A 13,681-nucleotide genomic window follows, 5' to 3' on the forward strand; every position below is an offset into this window, starting at 1 on the left:
GCCACAATATTCAATCTGTTTATCCTAGATATGGGTGGAAAATTTAAGAATATTAATTCTGACGCCCCTAAATTAGGCCTGGAGCAGATCCCGTGGATCCTTTATGCAGATTACCTCATATTGCTTTCCAAAACTCCTGCTGGTTTGCAAAGGTTGATTGGTGGTCTGGTTGAGTACACCTTAGAAAATGCTATGACCATGAATCTAACTAAAACACAAATCATTGTCATAACCATAAAATCATTTCCAATTTAATTGGTCTATTAAAGGAGAACAAATCCTGATTACTCCAACATATAGATATTTAGGTACTATGATTAGTTGTATTGAAAATGGTAATGTATTTCAGATGGACCTTGATTTGAAATTACAGGCCCTGATCTCTCAATCAAAGGCTATCTTATATAAGTTTGGAAAATGTACATGTAACCATTTATTCACATTCTACACTATGAAAGTTAAACCTATTATTACATATGGTTTAGAATCTGCTCCAATGTTGCCGCGAATATTCTGGGATCGTATGGAAGGCAAGTATTGGCGTGCACTTTTTAAACTTCCTACCTGTGTACCTATTCCAATTCTTCGGTTTGAACTGGGTTTATTGCCCTATAAAGTGCCGTGGCCTGGAAATTAATAGCATTTTTTAGAAAGTGTATAATTTCGTTACAATGCAAGGATATATCCTATATTTTGGGCCAGAGCACCAATGCCCAAAATACTGGTTAAACACAACACTAAATATCCTTACTGACGCCGACATCTCTTTGGACACACTCCTTCAAAATCCAGAACCAGCCAAAATTAAACTTTATCGAAGAGATTGGATATGCACTCTTGAAGAATGTCACCATCTTAAAGACTGGAATCCAGTCCAATTCGGTCATAAGAGGTTTAGAGTTAGTATGCAATCTGTGGCATACTAAAGACATACTGGTTCGACTGAAACTTTAAGATGCCAGTGAGAATGTCTGTGGGTTTAGTGAAAATCATAAGTTTAAAGAAACCTTGAAACATGTTATCGTTTACTGTCCAGCACTGTATGTGGTTCGTTGTAAATATTTCATGCATTGTTTTAAAGGACAAATGATAATTGACCCTGGGGAATTATGGCTGCAAATTTTTGGTGCAAGACGAATGTCAATCAGATTAGCGACAATTGGCTTTTTAAATGAACTATTCTCAAAGTCGATGTTAAATCATTAGAGAGTGTATTCATAAGATTATATAATTCTGCTCTTAATTTTTGTATGAAATATTGTAAAATGTTTTTATGAATTGATTTGTAAATCTATCATTGATGATACATTATGTTTTATTGAAAGGTTGTTGCTTACAGCCAAACAAACTAAAACAAAATAAAAAATAAAAATAACTTTCTTTCCCTCCCTTTTTAAATTGCCAGAGTGCCATTTTGCTCCCACTTCATTTTGTGAGCTCAACATGTCTGGAATTTAAGGGAAGTGGTGTGGTGTATTTATGATTGTGATTTTTAACGTGCTTAGAATAGTGAATTGTTATACAACTGTTGAGTAAATAAATATATATTATTTTTCTTAGAAACCTTGAGTTAGTGTTTGCCTGAATCATAGTAATTGCTGTCCTTTGTGTAACTATTTGTACTGCTCACTTACTCTTGAGAAGTCTGGCTGCTCCTCTACCACTATAACTGTGTAGTACAGGCTTGTAACAAAGGTGAAATTGTACTGTCACTTGTAGTCTTATTTGCGTATAGTGTTCCCAAAGGGTACTACATATAATTCTGCCCAACAGTACATGAAAACAAGGTGGTTTTATTTATAGACTTAGTTTTTATTAATTTATTTTTCGAGGGGATTGGGTCCTCCGACATATTCCATATCTGACAGTAATCACCACAGCTGTGCTGCTTCGGAAAATCTTTCGGCGTCTGCGTCTTGCGTCGATGACGTTGATAAGCCGCCCTCGAGGACCTCCTCAGACGGCCGACGTCACTGGATGTTAGAAGTAGGACGCACAGTGCCCGTAGCCTCAGTTTAGTTTTTTTCCGCGAACGTGTTCGCTTCGGAGATCTTGGCGCGCCTCAACTCTTTGGAGTTTCTGTTCTCTATCGGTTCTTCGAACCTGTTTGTTTGTGAAGTTTTCCTTCGTAAGATGTCTACCTCGTCTTCCACCCCGCGTCCAGGCTTTAAGAAGTGCGGAGACTGCAGGTCCAAGATGTCGGTGACGGACTCGCACGACGCCTGCCTCTGGTGCCTCGGGGAGGCCCATGACACAGATGATTGTGTGGACTGCCAGTCGCTTACGTCCAAAGCCTTGCGGGAGCGCAAGAAGAAACTGTCGGTAGGTAAGGTGTCCAAGCCATGGAAGTCGAGGTCTGCGGGGCTTTCGACGGACGATTCGAGGGGTGACTCTCCGCATAATCGTCGGAAGTCCAGTGGGTCTCGGTCCCGGAGTAGGTCCCGCCACTCCTCTGCCTCTTCGAGGCACTCCCGGAAGCGCCGTCATTGGTCGCCTTCCCCGTTCTCATCCGAGTACTCCGCCCGTCGGTGGGTCGCTTATGCCACCAAGCATGCGACGCCGGAGGAATGGGCTTCCTTCGGGAAGAAAATGTTAGCGATTCTTGAATCGCAGGGCACTGGTCCGTCCGCGCCTCCGAGTGGAGACGGTCGTGATTGGTCGAGAGACACCGCTCGTACGCCTTCGGGCTGAGGTGGTCGGCACAATTCGCGGGAAAGGTCCTGCTTGGACAAGGGGAATCGTTCTCGTCATGCCCGATCCAGGTTCCGGTCCTCGACGCGCTCGAGACCCTGTGCACCTGTGGTGTCTTCGAGGAAGTTGTCAACGCCTGTGGCGCCGAGGTCGTCGAGGGACATGCTCGGGGCTCCGCCCTCAAGGCCTGTGTCGACGGCGTCTATGCTGTCAGCGCCGCATTCGGTGTTTACGCCGATTCACTCGACGCCTTTCGAGGCTGTTTCGACAAGGGTGCCCCGGGGCATGGTGGAGCCTCTTAGAAAGGCTCTGGCCAAGGTCAAGCATGGCTTTGTTCCACATTCTGTGCCTTCTTACCGCCATCTTGAGTTTATTTCGGAGGTAGATGAGGGCTCTGATGATGGCATGGTTCCTGATACGGTGCCAGATGAGATTCTCTCGGGCCATAGTCAAATTGAGGACTTGTGTCAGTCCCTGCACGACGCCAGTGGTCTGGACACCTCTCCGGAGGTGGAGTTTTGTAAGCCTGAGCCTGTTACTCATGCCGACTCCTCGTACCGGCGCCTTATGTCTAGAGTCACTGAGTACTTGGGGTGGTCTACTCCCCCAGGGGATTTTCTTCAGGATGACTTTACGGATATCCTCGACCACGGTCCACCAACTGACCCGGTACTGCCGTTCCATATGGCTCTGCAGAGGAGGAGGGTGGCGGCAGCTTGGACTGCTCCAGAGAGTCTCCCGGCAGTGGGCAAGTCTTTGCCACAAAAATACCGCCCAGCCAGTAGCGAACCCTGCTACTTGACCAAGCACCCCACTCTGGAGAGCTTGGTGGTGCAGGCGGCTACGGCCCCGGCAAAGCAGGCGTCATATCCTACCATCCCTTCTGATGGGGACGACAAGCGTTTTGACGGTTGGGCTAAAAGTGTTTTCTTCAGGGGGTATGGCGCTTTAGGCAGCCAACTCCGTATGTGCCTTGTCTCGTTTCACGCACACTCTGTGGGACTGTTTTTCCTTAGCGGCTGAACATATTCCCGAAGGGGACGAATGGGATGGTTTCCTTGCTATGGTCCAGGATGGCAAGGATGCCATGTGTGAGGCCGTTAAGTCAGGTTTGGACATGGCAGATTGCGTCAGCCGGTCCATGGCGGCGAGCACCGTAATACGCAGGTTTGCGTGGTTGCAGAAGTCAGGGTTTGCTCCTGATGTGCAGGCCCGGCTCCTCAACATGCCCTTTGACGGGGAACATCTTTTTGGCAGCAAGGCTGACTAGAGCCTTGAGGTGTTGCAGACCTCCAAAGCTGCAGCGAAGTCATTGGGCGCTGCAGTTCCGACAACCTCCGCCTTTTCGTCCTAGGGCACAGCAATGGAGGGGAGGTTCCTTTCGGTATTACTCATCCTTTGGTAAAGCTAGATGAGGTGCCAGTCAATGAGGCCACCGTAGGAGTGCCAGAGGTGGAAAACAAGGTACTTGAGGTGCCAAGGCTGCTCGGCAGTTGCCTCTTTGCCCTCCCCCCCCCCCGCAATGCCGCAGCTGCTTCAGCTCAGTCATGAGGCCATGTCCCATGGTTCGCCGGTTGGGGGAAGGCTGGCACAACATCTTGTAGAGTGGCGTGCCATTACTTCAGATGTGTGGGTTCTGGAGATCATAGCCCACGGCTACTGTCTTCCTTTCCGGCAGAGGCCTCACGACAATCCACCCGGGAATCTCTTTGAAGAGTCCGGATCCGCTCCTTGAGCAGGAAATTCAATCCCTGATGGAGAAAGGCGCCATAGAACTGGTGCCTGTAGCGGAGAGGAACAAGGGATGGTATTCCCCTTATTTTTTGATTTCCAAGAAAGACTGGGGATTGAGACCCATCATGGACTTTCGCGGTTTGAACAAACTCCTCCAGTAAGGACAAGTTCAAGATGGTTACTCTCTCTCAAGTCCTCCAGGCCCTTCAAGTTCAGGACTGTTTGCTGTCTCTCGACCTCAAGGACGCTTATTTTCATGTGCCTATCCATCCAAAGCACAAGAAGTACCTGAGGTTTGCGGTTGGGACTCGCACTTTCAATTTTGGGTCCTGCCGTTCGGATTGACCTCCGCCCTGAGGGTCTTCACGAAGCTCATGGTAGTGGTTGCAGCGTACCTCAGGAAAGGGGGGATTCATGTCTACCCCTACCTGGACGATTGGTTGATCAGGGCGCGCTCTCCTGAGCAAGTGCTGGATCATCGGTCAGTCACCTTCCACTCCCTCCACAAGCTGGGCTGCTCCCTCAACTTAAAGAAGTCCCATTTTACACCAACTCAGAGTCTCCAGTACATCGGAGCAGTGCTCGACACTTCCCTGGGGGGCAGTGTTTTCCTCCCCAGGTGAGGGCTCATCACATTCGGCAGATGGTGCACAAGTTTCAGCTTGTCCAGAGATTCCCAGCGTTCGAGTTCTTGAGATTGCTCGGCCTCGTGGCATCCTGCATTCTTCTGGTGCCAGAGGACAGGTTGCGGTTGAGATCTTTGCAACAGACACTCAAGCTCCAGTGGTCTGTCCTCCGGCAGGATGTCGGACCCTGTTCAGGTGCCGTCCTCGGTTGGCCAGGACCTTCTGTGGTGGGCCGTCAAAGGCAATCTGATAAAGGGGGCTTCATTTTGGCTACCCTGGCCGGAGGCGATGATCGTGACGGACGCATCCCTCACGGGATGGGGAGCTTATGCCAACGAATTGTCTGTCAGCGGTCGTTCTTCTCTGTCGGAGTCCAGACACCATATCAATCTGTTGGAGCTGAGGGCCGTCAGGCTAGCCCTGAAGGCTTTTTTGCCGACTGTGCGAGGGAAGAATGTCCTGATCCTGCCGGACAACGCGGTGGCCATGCACTACCTCAGCAAAAAGGGGGGGGGGGGATCACTTCCTCTGTGCAGGGAGGCGATGCAGCTCTGGTTCTGGGCAATCCAGCCCAGCAGGAAGTTTCGATCTCGGCAATTCATCTGGCCGGAGACGAAAACAAGACGGCGGACGCTCTAAGCAGGCAGAGCGTGATCTCTCACGAGTGGGAGTTGGCTCAGGAGATTCTCCTGGCGATCTTCGCCCTTTGGGGGACCCCTCAAGTGGATCTCTTCCCTTCCAGTGTCAACCGGAAGTGCGAAAAAGGTTCTGCTTGCAGGAATTTCCTCCAAAAGGAGCCTTAGGAGACGCGTTCGTGATGGAGTAGTCATTCCCACTGCTGTAAAAGTTTCCTCCAGTGCTGCGGAGGTTACGAAGGTTTGGTTCCTGTATGATCCTCATTGCTCCGGCGTGGGCCCGGAGGACGTGGTTCCCGGACCTTCTCGACTTGTCCATCTGCCCTCCTCGTCGTCTTCCCTACCGAGACGATCTGCTCTCACGGGGTGGGGTCAGGTTCTCCATCCAGAGGTCAAATCCCTCAACCTTCACGCTTGGTTTCTGAAAGGTTGAGGTATAAGGATTGGGATCTCCCTGAAGACGTGATGGAGGTGTTGCTTTCGGCCAGAAGGCCCGCAACAAAGTCCCTGTACCATTGTCGTTGGCGAAAGTTCTGCGACTGGTGCAGGGTTAAGAATGTGGATTCTTTTGCATGTGACATTCCTGTGGTTCTGTTTGTTTTGCTTTCTTTAGCCCACAGGGGCTTGCAAGTGGGTACTGTTAAAGGTAACCTGGCGGCGCTGTCCATATTTAAGCGCTCGTCTGAAGAGTGTTCTTATTTTAAAATTCCTTTAATTTCTCAGTTTCTGAAAGGGCTCACTAATGTGTTCCCTCCGTCACCTTTCCAGGTGCCTGGTTGGGATTTGAACCCTGGCCTCAATTTTCTGATGGGTGCTCTGTTTGAGCCTTTGCATTCATGCCCTTTGAGACTGTTAACTCTTAAAACTGTATATTTGGTTGCGGTCACTTCCGCTCGCAGAGTGAGTGAGTTACAGGCACTTTCAGTTAAGCCACCCTTCACTGTATTTCCGAAGGACAGGGTTGTCCTTAGAATTAGTCCTTCCTTTCTTCCAAAGGTGGTGTCGGAATTTCATGTAGGCCAGAAGGTTGTTCTTCCAGCATTTCATCCTCCTCCACATCCTGGTAAGGAAGAGGAGAGGCTCCATAAGCTCGATCCTAGGAGAGCTTTAAGCTTTTATATTTCACGCATGTCCCGGGACAGAGTGGACGATCAACTCTTCATTGTTTATGCTGGAAAGCGTTTGAGACAAGCTGTGACTAAGCAGACATTGTCTCGCTGGATTATTCTGGCTATTTCTGAGTGTTATCGCTTGGTGGGTAAGGACCCACAGGTAGGCTTGCGGGCCCATTCTACCAGGGGTATGGCTGCCTCTACTGCCCTACAGAGGGTTCCTATTTGTAACATCTGTGATGCAGCCACCTGGGCTTCGGTCCATACTTTTGTACGTCACTACTCCCTCGATTCCATCCGTGGGCAGGATCTGGCCTTTGGCAAGGTGGTCCTTTGCTCCGCAATTTGATTGGGCATTTAAATTTCTTGTTCTAAATTCTTTTCCCACCTCCTTGCATTGGTACTGCTTTGGGAGTCTGTCATAGATATGGAATACGTTGTAGGACCCAATCCCCTCGAAGAACAAGTTACTCTCTAACCTGGTAACGTTCTTTCGATGGGATGGTCTGACAACGTATTCCATATCGCTCTCTCCCTGCCTTCCCCGCTACAGAATTGTACAGACTGGCAGAAGACTGGTGCCACACGTTCTGGGGAAAAAACTACCACTGAGGCTATGGGCGTTGTGCGTCTTACTTATAACATCCAGTGATGTCAGCCATTGGAGGAGGTCCTCGAGGGTAGCATATCGATGTCATCGACATAGGACGCAGAAAGATTTTCCGAAGCAGCACAGCTGTGGCGATTACTGTCATAGATATGTAATATGTCGTCAGACCATCCCATCGAAAGAACATTACCAGGTAAGAGAGTAACTTGTTCTTTTGACACATTCCACGTGTTTCTCCTACATACATTTCCAGGTTTCATGCAAACCAATCCATTAAATTACCAATGTGCTTGCAGGACGCCCAACATTCAGGAAAAAGGGCTCTTTGCAAACTAGGTGTACATAGGGCAGTCATTTACTACCTTAATAATACAAAACCATTAAGGGAAACAGATCTGTACATAGTTTCTCCCGTTGCAGGAAGAGAAGGGTGTTAGGGAGAATTCTCATTCTATGGCTAATTTCCCTTACCTAGTGAGTTCCCCGGCAGCTTTGCTGGATTTCTGGAGTTCATTTTTTCCACTTGGTAAGAGTGTGAGCTTTTCCCCACTCTTACCTGTGTTTTGCCATGTGTATTTCATCTGTTTTTGTGATTGTGGACTCTGGAGTGCACCACTTCAGTTGCCCCACACTTTTGTGTGTTACACAGCACCTTCAGTGCAGTGACATAGGGTTGTCTTTTAGACTTCCCACCGACTCAATTCTGGGGCCGACTACTGTCCCCCAGAAAAGGGCAAAGTTGCCATTAACTTTACATGGTCATTTAACCACAGATCCAGTACACCCCCATCTTACATGGAGTATTGGAAAGGGTTAATTCTTAGCCCTTTCTATCTGTGCCTTTTGGATTATTGTTTTGCTCCTTTAACATTAAGACTTCGCTGGTGGCAGTGGTATCTACCTTAATTTTCCTACCATGATTGTTCCATAACGTGGTAACATTTTAGGCTATTTTAGTAGCCTCGAACTTTAACCCGCTAGCCCAAATACTTTTTATGTCTGCTCCAGTTGGCTTTAATCGCCATTTCTTTTTGTTAACATCCTTCTTAGGTCTTTCTTTGCGCAGCAAACCAGGTTTGCCTCCTTTGTTCGCCGACCTTCTGACCAGAAGCCCTCCTTTGGCGTCTGGGTGTCTAGGTGGGCTGAATGTGAGGGAGGGTTGTAGTCAACCCCTGCACAGGGTCTCCTTGGAGACCCAAGTCACACTTTGTGTCGATTGGCTGAGGTGGTTGTACGGGCTGGACAAACCCCCCTGCGGAGTGATTGACAGCCAGGCTGTGTGAATGGGGTATTTTGGCATAAAAGGCAGTACTCTTGGGCTAGAAGTGCGTCGCCACTGGAACTGCAAGTAAACGAAGAGAAGCAGAGAAGACGACGGCTGCTGCAACCCAGAGTCCCGGTGAAGCCCTGCTGCATTCTTGAGCTATCTACCCTTCAACGACAAGAGAAGATCCAGTCCAGAGTCTTCTTCCCTTGAGCCTGGTGGGACCAACCAGCTCACCCTTTCTTCAGTCAGAGAATCCTCTCCTGGGTCGAAATCACTGCTGTGCTGTAGTGGTCCGGATAGCCATCAGAAGAACCCTCTCCTGATTTGAAGGAACGCACCTTTTATTCATCGTTGTCTTTTTCGCTGCTGTTGGCCTCATCCCTGGGTAGTGCAGATTGCTCCAGACATCTTCCTTCTCCCCACGACTGAAGCCGCAGGAAATACCAGGAACAACTGCTGTGGCACCAGCTTTTCTCCAACGGACTAAGGTACTGTGCACATTTGGTCGTTCTGTCTGACCATATGGAATCTGAGTGAACCCTTTTCCTCCACAAAGATTTGTTCTTTCTTCCTTCCCTCTTATAACTTTTCCTTCCATCTGACAATATCAAAGTACTCTTGGCATCTCGAATCTCGAACTGTTCAGCGTGTGATCCTCTGCAACTGCGCATCTGCTCCATTGACACTGGTGCAAGTCCTCGAGTCCCCTTGCCTTGAAAAAGTATTGCCTATGATTTTTATTCACTTTTTCCTTGTTTGTAATTCTTAAGTACAAAGTGTGTTTTAACTTTTTAAGCATTTCTATCCGCGGGTACGCGTTAGTATCGCAACACCGGTCTGTCAAATCCTAATGTACTTACCTTGAATTTACTGGCAGAAGTGGAATTGGTTGTGTGTAGTGTATTTTACGTGTGGCTTCGAATTTATAGAAGTGAAGTGTTTTGCAAACAAATGGTTTAAAATAAATGTACTTATATTTTTTACTTGAAACCTTGAGTCAGTGTTTGCTTGAGTCACAGTAATTGTGGTCCTTTGTATAATCTCTACTACTGCTCATTTGCTCTTGAGATAAGTCTGGCTGCTCCGCTACTGCTACCACTTTAACAGTGTAGTACAGGCTTGTACCAAAGGTGAACTTGTATTACCACTTGTAGTCTTAATTGTCTGTAGTGGTCCCTAAGGGCACTGCACAGGATTCTGCCTAACAAAGGGGACCCTGTCTCCAAAGGCTTCCATTGCCAGGAAGCTTGTTAGGCTTATCCAACAGTTTGACACAACCTATCAAACGCACCTAGGGCATACTACACGTAGCTCTGGCGCTGCCTTAGCTTTCATTGCAAATGTACCATTGGAAGCTATCTGTTAAGCAGCTTCTTGGAGTTCAGTTCACATTTTCACGCAGCATTGTGTTGCAACACAAGCCAGGAGTGATTCACCGGTGGAACAAGCGGTGCTTAAACATGTTTTTTTCTGTTCCTTCAGTCTACCCGTCTCCTTTATCAGGTAGTGCTTGCTAATCTATGCAAAACATGTGATTCTAAGCAGATCCACAGGCCTCACAATACAAACTTTACCTTAATTAATATACTTTCTGATGCTTGTGAAAGTCTTTCTGATTCACATGTGCCCACCTATCCTCCTCACTTGCGGAGTTGAAGGTATCGCAAACAAGATGGTTCATGACATTTGTCATCTTTTTAAGCACACTCACACTTCCACTATACACTCTGTGCAGCCTAAGGTCAGAAAGAATATAAAGATCTAAGGACCTTGACATGTGAAAGATCATGGGTACTGTACACATTGCAGTAGGGATAATATTATGGGAACGCCCCATCCTATTTTCGACTCCCAAAAGAAAGTAATACTCCACACCAACCACTAGATGGTGGTCTATGCAAAACATGTGAATCCAAGCAGAAGCAAGCATCAGACTATTTTTGGACAGGTAATGTTTGTCATATTTTGGTTGGCCATTAAGTGCATGTTTAGCCCCAAATGAAATATTAAAACCTGGCTTTTCATTGCATAATTTGAATTTTTTTAATTTGTTTTTTTGTCTGAAAAATCCACTGTTAAAAATGTATCTTTCCTTCATTGTACCAGAGGGAATGTTGGAAACAATTGTTATCATGTGCTAGCCACAAGACTGCACTGTGGAATTTGTTTAGCAAGAGAGCAATCCATTTATCAATTTTTCTCTTTTTACATTGCAATTTTAACATAGGTCTTGCTAGCTTCTGCGGTGCAGTTTTTCGGAAATACCCTATTGAGCTTGTTGGCCTTCTTCAATATGTGGCAAACCAACTAAAGGCTGGGAAAAGGTATGTAATTAAATAATAAAATGAAGTAATACTAAACTGGGATGTTAGTTAAATGTATAATCAGTTACTGCATTAAATGTTTGTTTTGCAATTACATTTTTCTTTTTTTAAATTTGTTTATTTAATAATCAACGTATAGGAGAACATATACATAAACAATTGCTTGTCGACCCCAGAATGCATACAAATTGACAAGTCCCCTAGTCTGCCCTCATTATCCCCAGGTGGCGCTTGTTACCCAATTTTATTGGGCAGAGTCCGGCGGCAAGAGTTTGCTGGTTACGTGAAGGGCTCTCGCAATCGAGCGTGGCTTATAGGTCAGGGCTGGATACGTCTGGTCATAGTCTAGCAGCAGTGCCCAAATGCTTGTAAACCGATGAAGGGAGCCTGCTTTAGCTGCCGTGACCTTTTCGGCAATTAGAATGTCCCAAATTTTCACCCACCAAAGGATCGTCGGAGAGCCATCTCTGGACTTCCAGGTGCGCGTCACATTGATTTTGGCTGCCAGTAAGAGTTGGGTGATCAACGCCGCTTTCCTTCCTGTTCTCGGGTAGGAGCCTGGGATCGGGATCCCTAGGACGACATGTTCAGGGACCAGTGTTATTGTAATTTGAGTAATATCCTTTATTGTAGCGAGGCATTGGGACCAGAACTCCTTTACCTTGGGGCACGTCCACCACATCTGGAGACGGGAACCTGTGAGGCCGCAGAGGTGCCAGCAGTGCGCATCCAACGCTTGCTGGAAGTGATGAAGGCAAAGGGGTTGGAGGGTAGGGGGAGTACCAGCGTAGAAGCAGTTTGTGGGTACATTCCCGGTTGGTGATACAGGGGGAGGCCGTGCGTTTTCTCGACCATATGTCTATCCAAGTTTGGTCCTCTATGGCGTGACCCAAGTCTGCCTCCCATTGAGCCATGCAAGAGGCTTTACTGCGGAAAGGGTCCTCTTGTAATAGTTTATAAAGGACCGAGATCTTCCCTCGGGCCGGCAGGTCTTGCACTGTGAGCTCTAGGAGGGCAGGGGCCCGTGTCGCTGCAGCCCGGGTCTGGAGGTGGGAGCACCAATGTCTCAGTTGGGCGTAGGTGAACCTAACTGTTTCCGTGAGTTGGAAAGCTACTTTACATTGCTCAAATGTGCGGGGGGCATTTCCCTCAAAGAGCTGCCCCAGTGATTTGAGGCCTCCCGCCCCCCAATTCCTAAAGTTCACCGGACAGGAGCCTGGGGAGAAGGGCTGGGGTGAGGAAGATGGGGGAGAAAGTACTCGGGCCCCGGGATACCTTTGTGTCTGCCAGCCCTGTCCGATGCCCTGATTGATTGCTAGGTAGAGGTCAGCAAGCTTGGCCATGAAAGGCACAGGGCGGAGGGAATGAAAGGGAGAAAGCGGAGGGTAAGGGCGAGCCGCGATTGCTCAATCTCCACCCATTTCGGGAGCCCCGTATTTGCAGAGTTCCGGGATTCCCAATCCTCCCAGTTTCACGTTGCCCATAATGGTTTTGTGAGAGATGTGCACTTTCTTGCCCCTCCAGATAAAGTCAATCATTTTCCTTTGTAGCCGCTCTGGGGCTGTGGGAGTGGAATAGAGGTGGGTAGGGCGGAGCAAGCGTAGAGGAACCGTGGGAGAAGGTTCATCTTGCATGCCTTAATGCGACCCAAAAGGAGATCTCTTGCGGCTGCCATCGGTTGAGGTCCCTTTCTAGTTCCTCGAAGAGGGGGGGGGAAGTTCGTCTGATATACTTTTGCTGGATGGGCGGGGATCCGGACCCTCAGGTATGGAATGTAATCGGTGCTCCAGTGGAGTGGACTTTGCGCTTCTAGAGCTTCTTTTTCGCTTGGGCTTAGGCCCACCCCTAAGACCACTGACTTTCCAAAATTGATGGTGAAACCGGATACCCTCCTGAATCTTTGGATTTCAGCCAGGGCCGCCTTCATGGAAGCCTAAATGTCAGTGACGGTGAGCAGCACGTCATGAGCGTAAAGAGTAAGCTTATGCTGGGTGGGCCCTATCGGAAGACCCTTAATTCCATGCTGCCACCGTAAGCGTTGGGCCAGGGGCTCCATGGCCAAGGCGAAGAGTAAAGGAGACAAGGGACATCCTTGTCTCGTTCCACATGTGAGGGGGGAATCTGATCCGACAGGAAGCCATTAACTCTCAACCGTGTGGTGGGGGATTGATAATTAGCCAGGACAATTATCTGGAAAGTCGGGCCAAAACTGAAGGCCTCCAGGGTGAGGTGAAGTTAAGTCCAGTCCACTTTTTCGAAGGCCTTGGTTTCATCCAGGGCCAGCAGAGCGAGTTGTTGTGCTTCCTGATTAGTGATCTCTATTAGGTATAATGCTCTGCAGATGTTATCCCCCGTCGACCTGTGAGTTATGAATCCAGTCTGGTCTGGGTCTATAATGCTGGGTGTTAGGGAGAATTCTCTGTTAAGGCTAATTTCCCAAACCTAGTGAGTCCCCCAGCAGCTTTGCTGGATTTTTGGAGTTTATTTTGTTCTCCTGCTAAGAGTGAGACTCTTTTTCTCCCACTCTTAGACATGATTTGATATATCCTTTGACTTTGTAATGTGTTTTATGGGCTATGGGGTCTTTTACTCCATAGGGTTTCCTGTGGTTTTTGGTAATTGTTATACAGCACCCTCAGTGCAGTAACACAGGGGTGTCATAGTGACCCCCAAACATAGACT

General features: G+C 48.0%; 1 protein-coding gene across 2 annotated transcripts in view; it reads left to right on the forward strand.

The window, feature by feature from the left end:
* The window catches only part of THOC2 (THO complex subunit 2), a 2,257,836-nt gene that overhangs the window by 1,177,740 nt on the left and 1,066,415 nt on the right, over window positions 1–13,681 (forward strand). For both annotated transcript variants that reach the window (XM_069612670.1, XM_069612671.1), the window contains exon 19: window positions 10,903–10,999. In XM_069612670.1, the coding sequence (XP_069468771.1) occupies window positions 10,903–10,999 (97 nt within the window). The remainder of the gene's footprint in view (window positions 1–10,902; window positions 11,000–13,681) is intronic.

The sequence above is a fragment of the Ambystoma mexicanum genome, chromosome 5p, assembly GCF_040938575.1.
Source record: "Ambystoma mexicanum isolate Mex_15411 chromosome 5p, UKY_AmexF1_1, whole genome shotgun sequence".
NCBI classification, from domain to species: Eukaryota; Metazoa; Chordata; class Amphibia; order Caudata; family Ambystomatidae; genus Ambystoma; species Ambystoma mexicanum.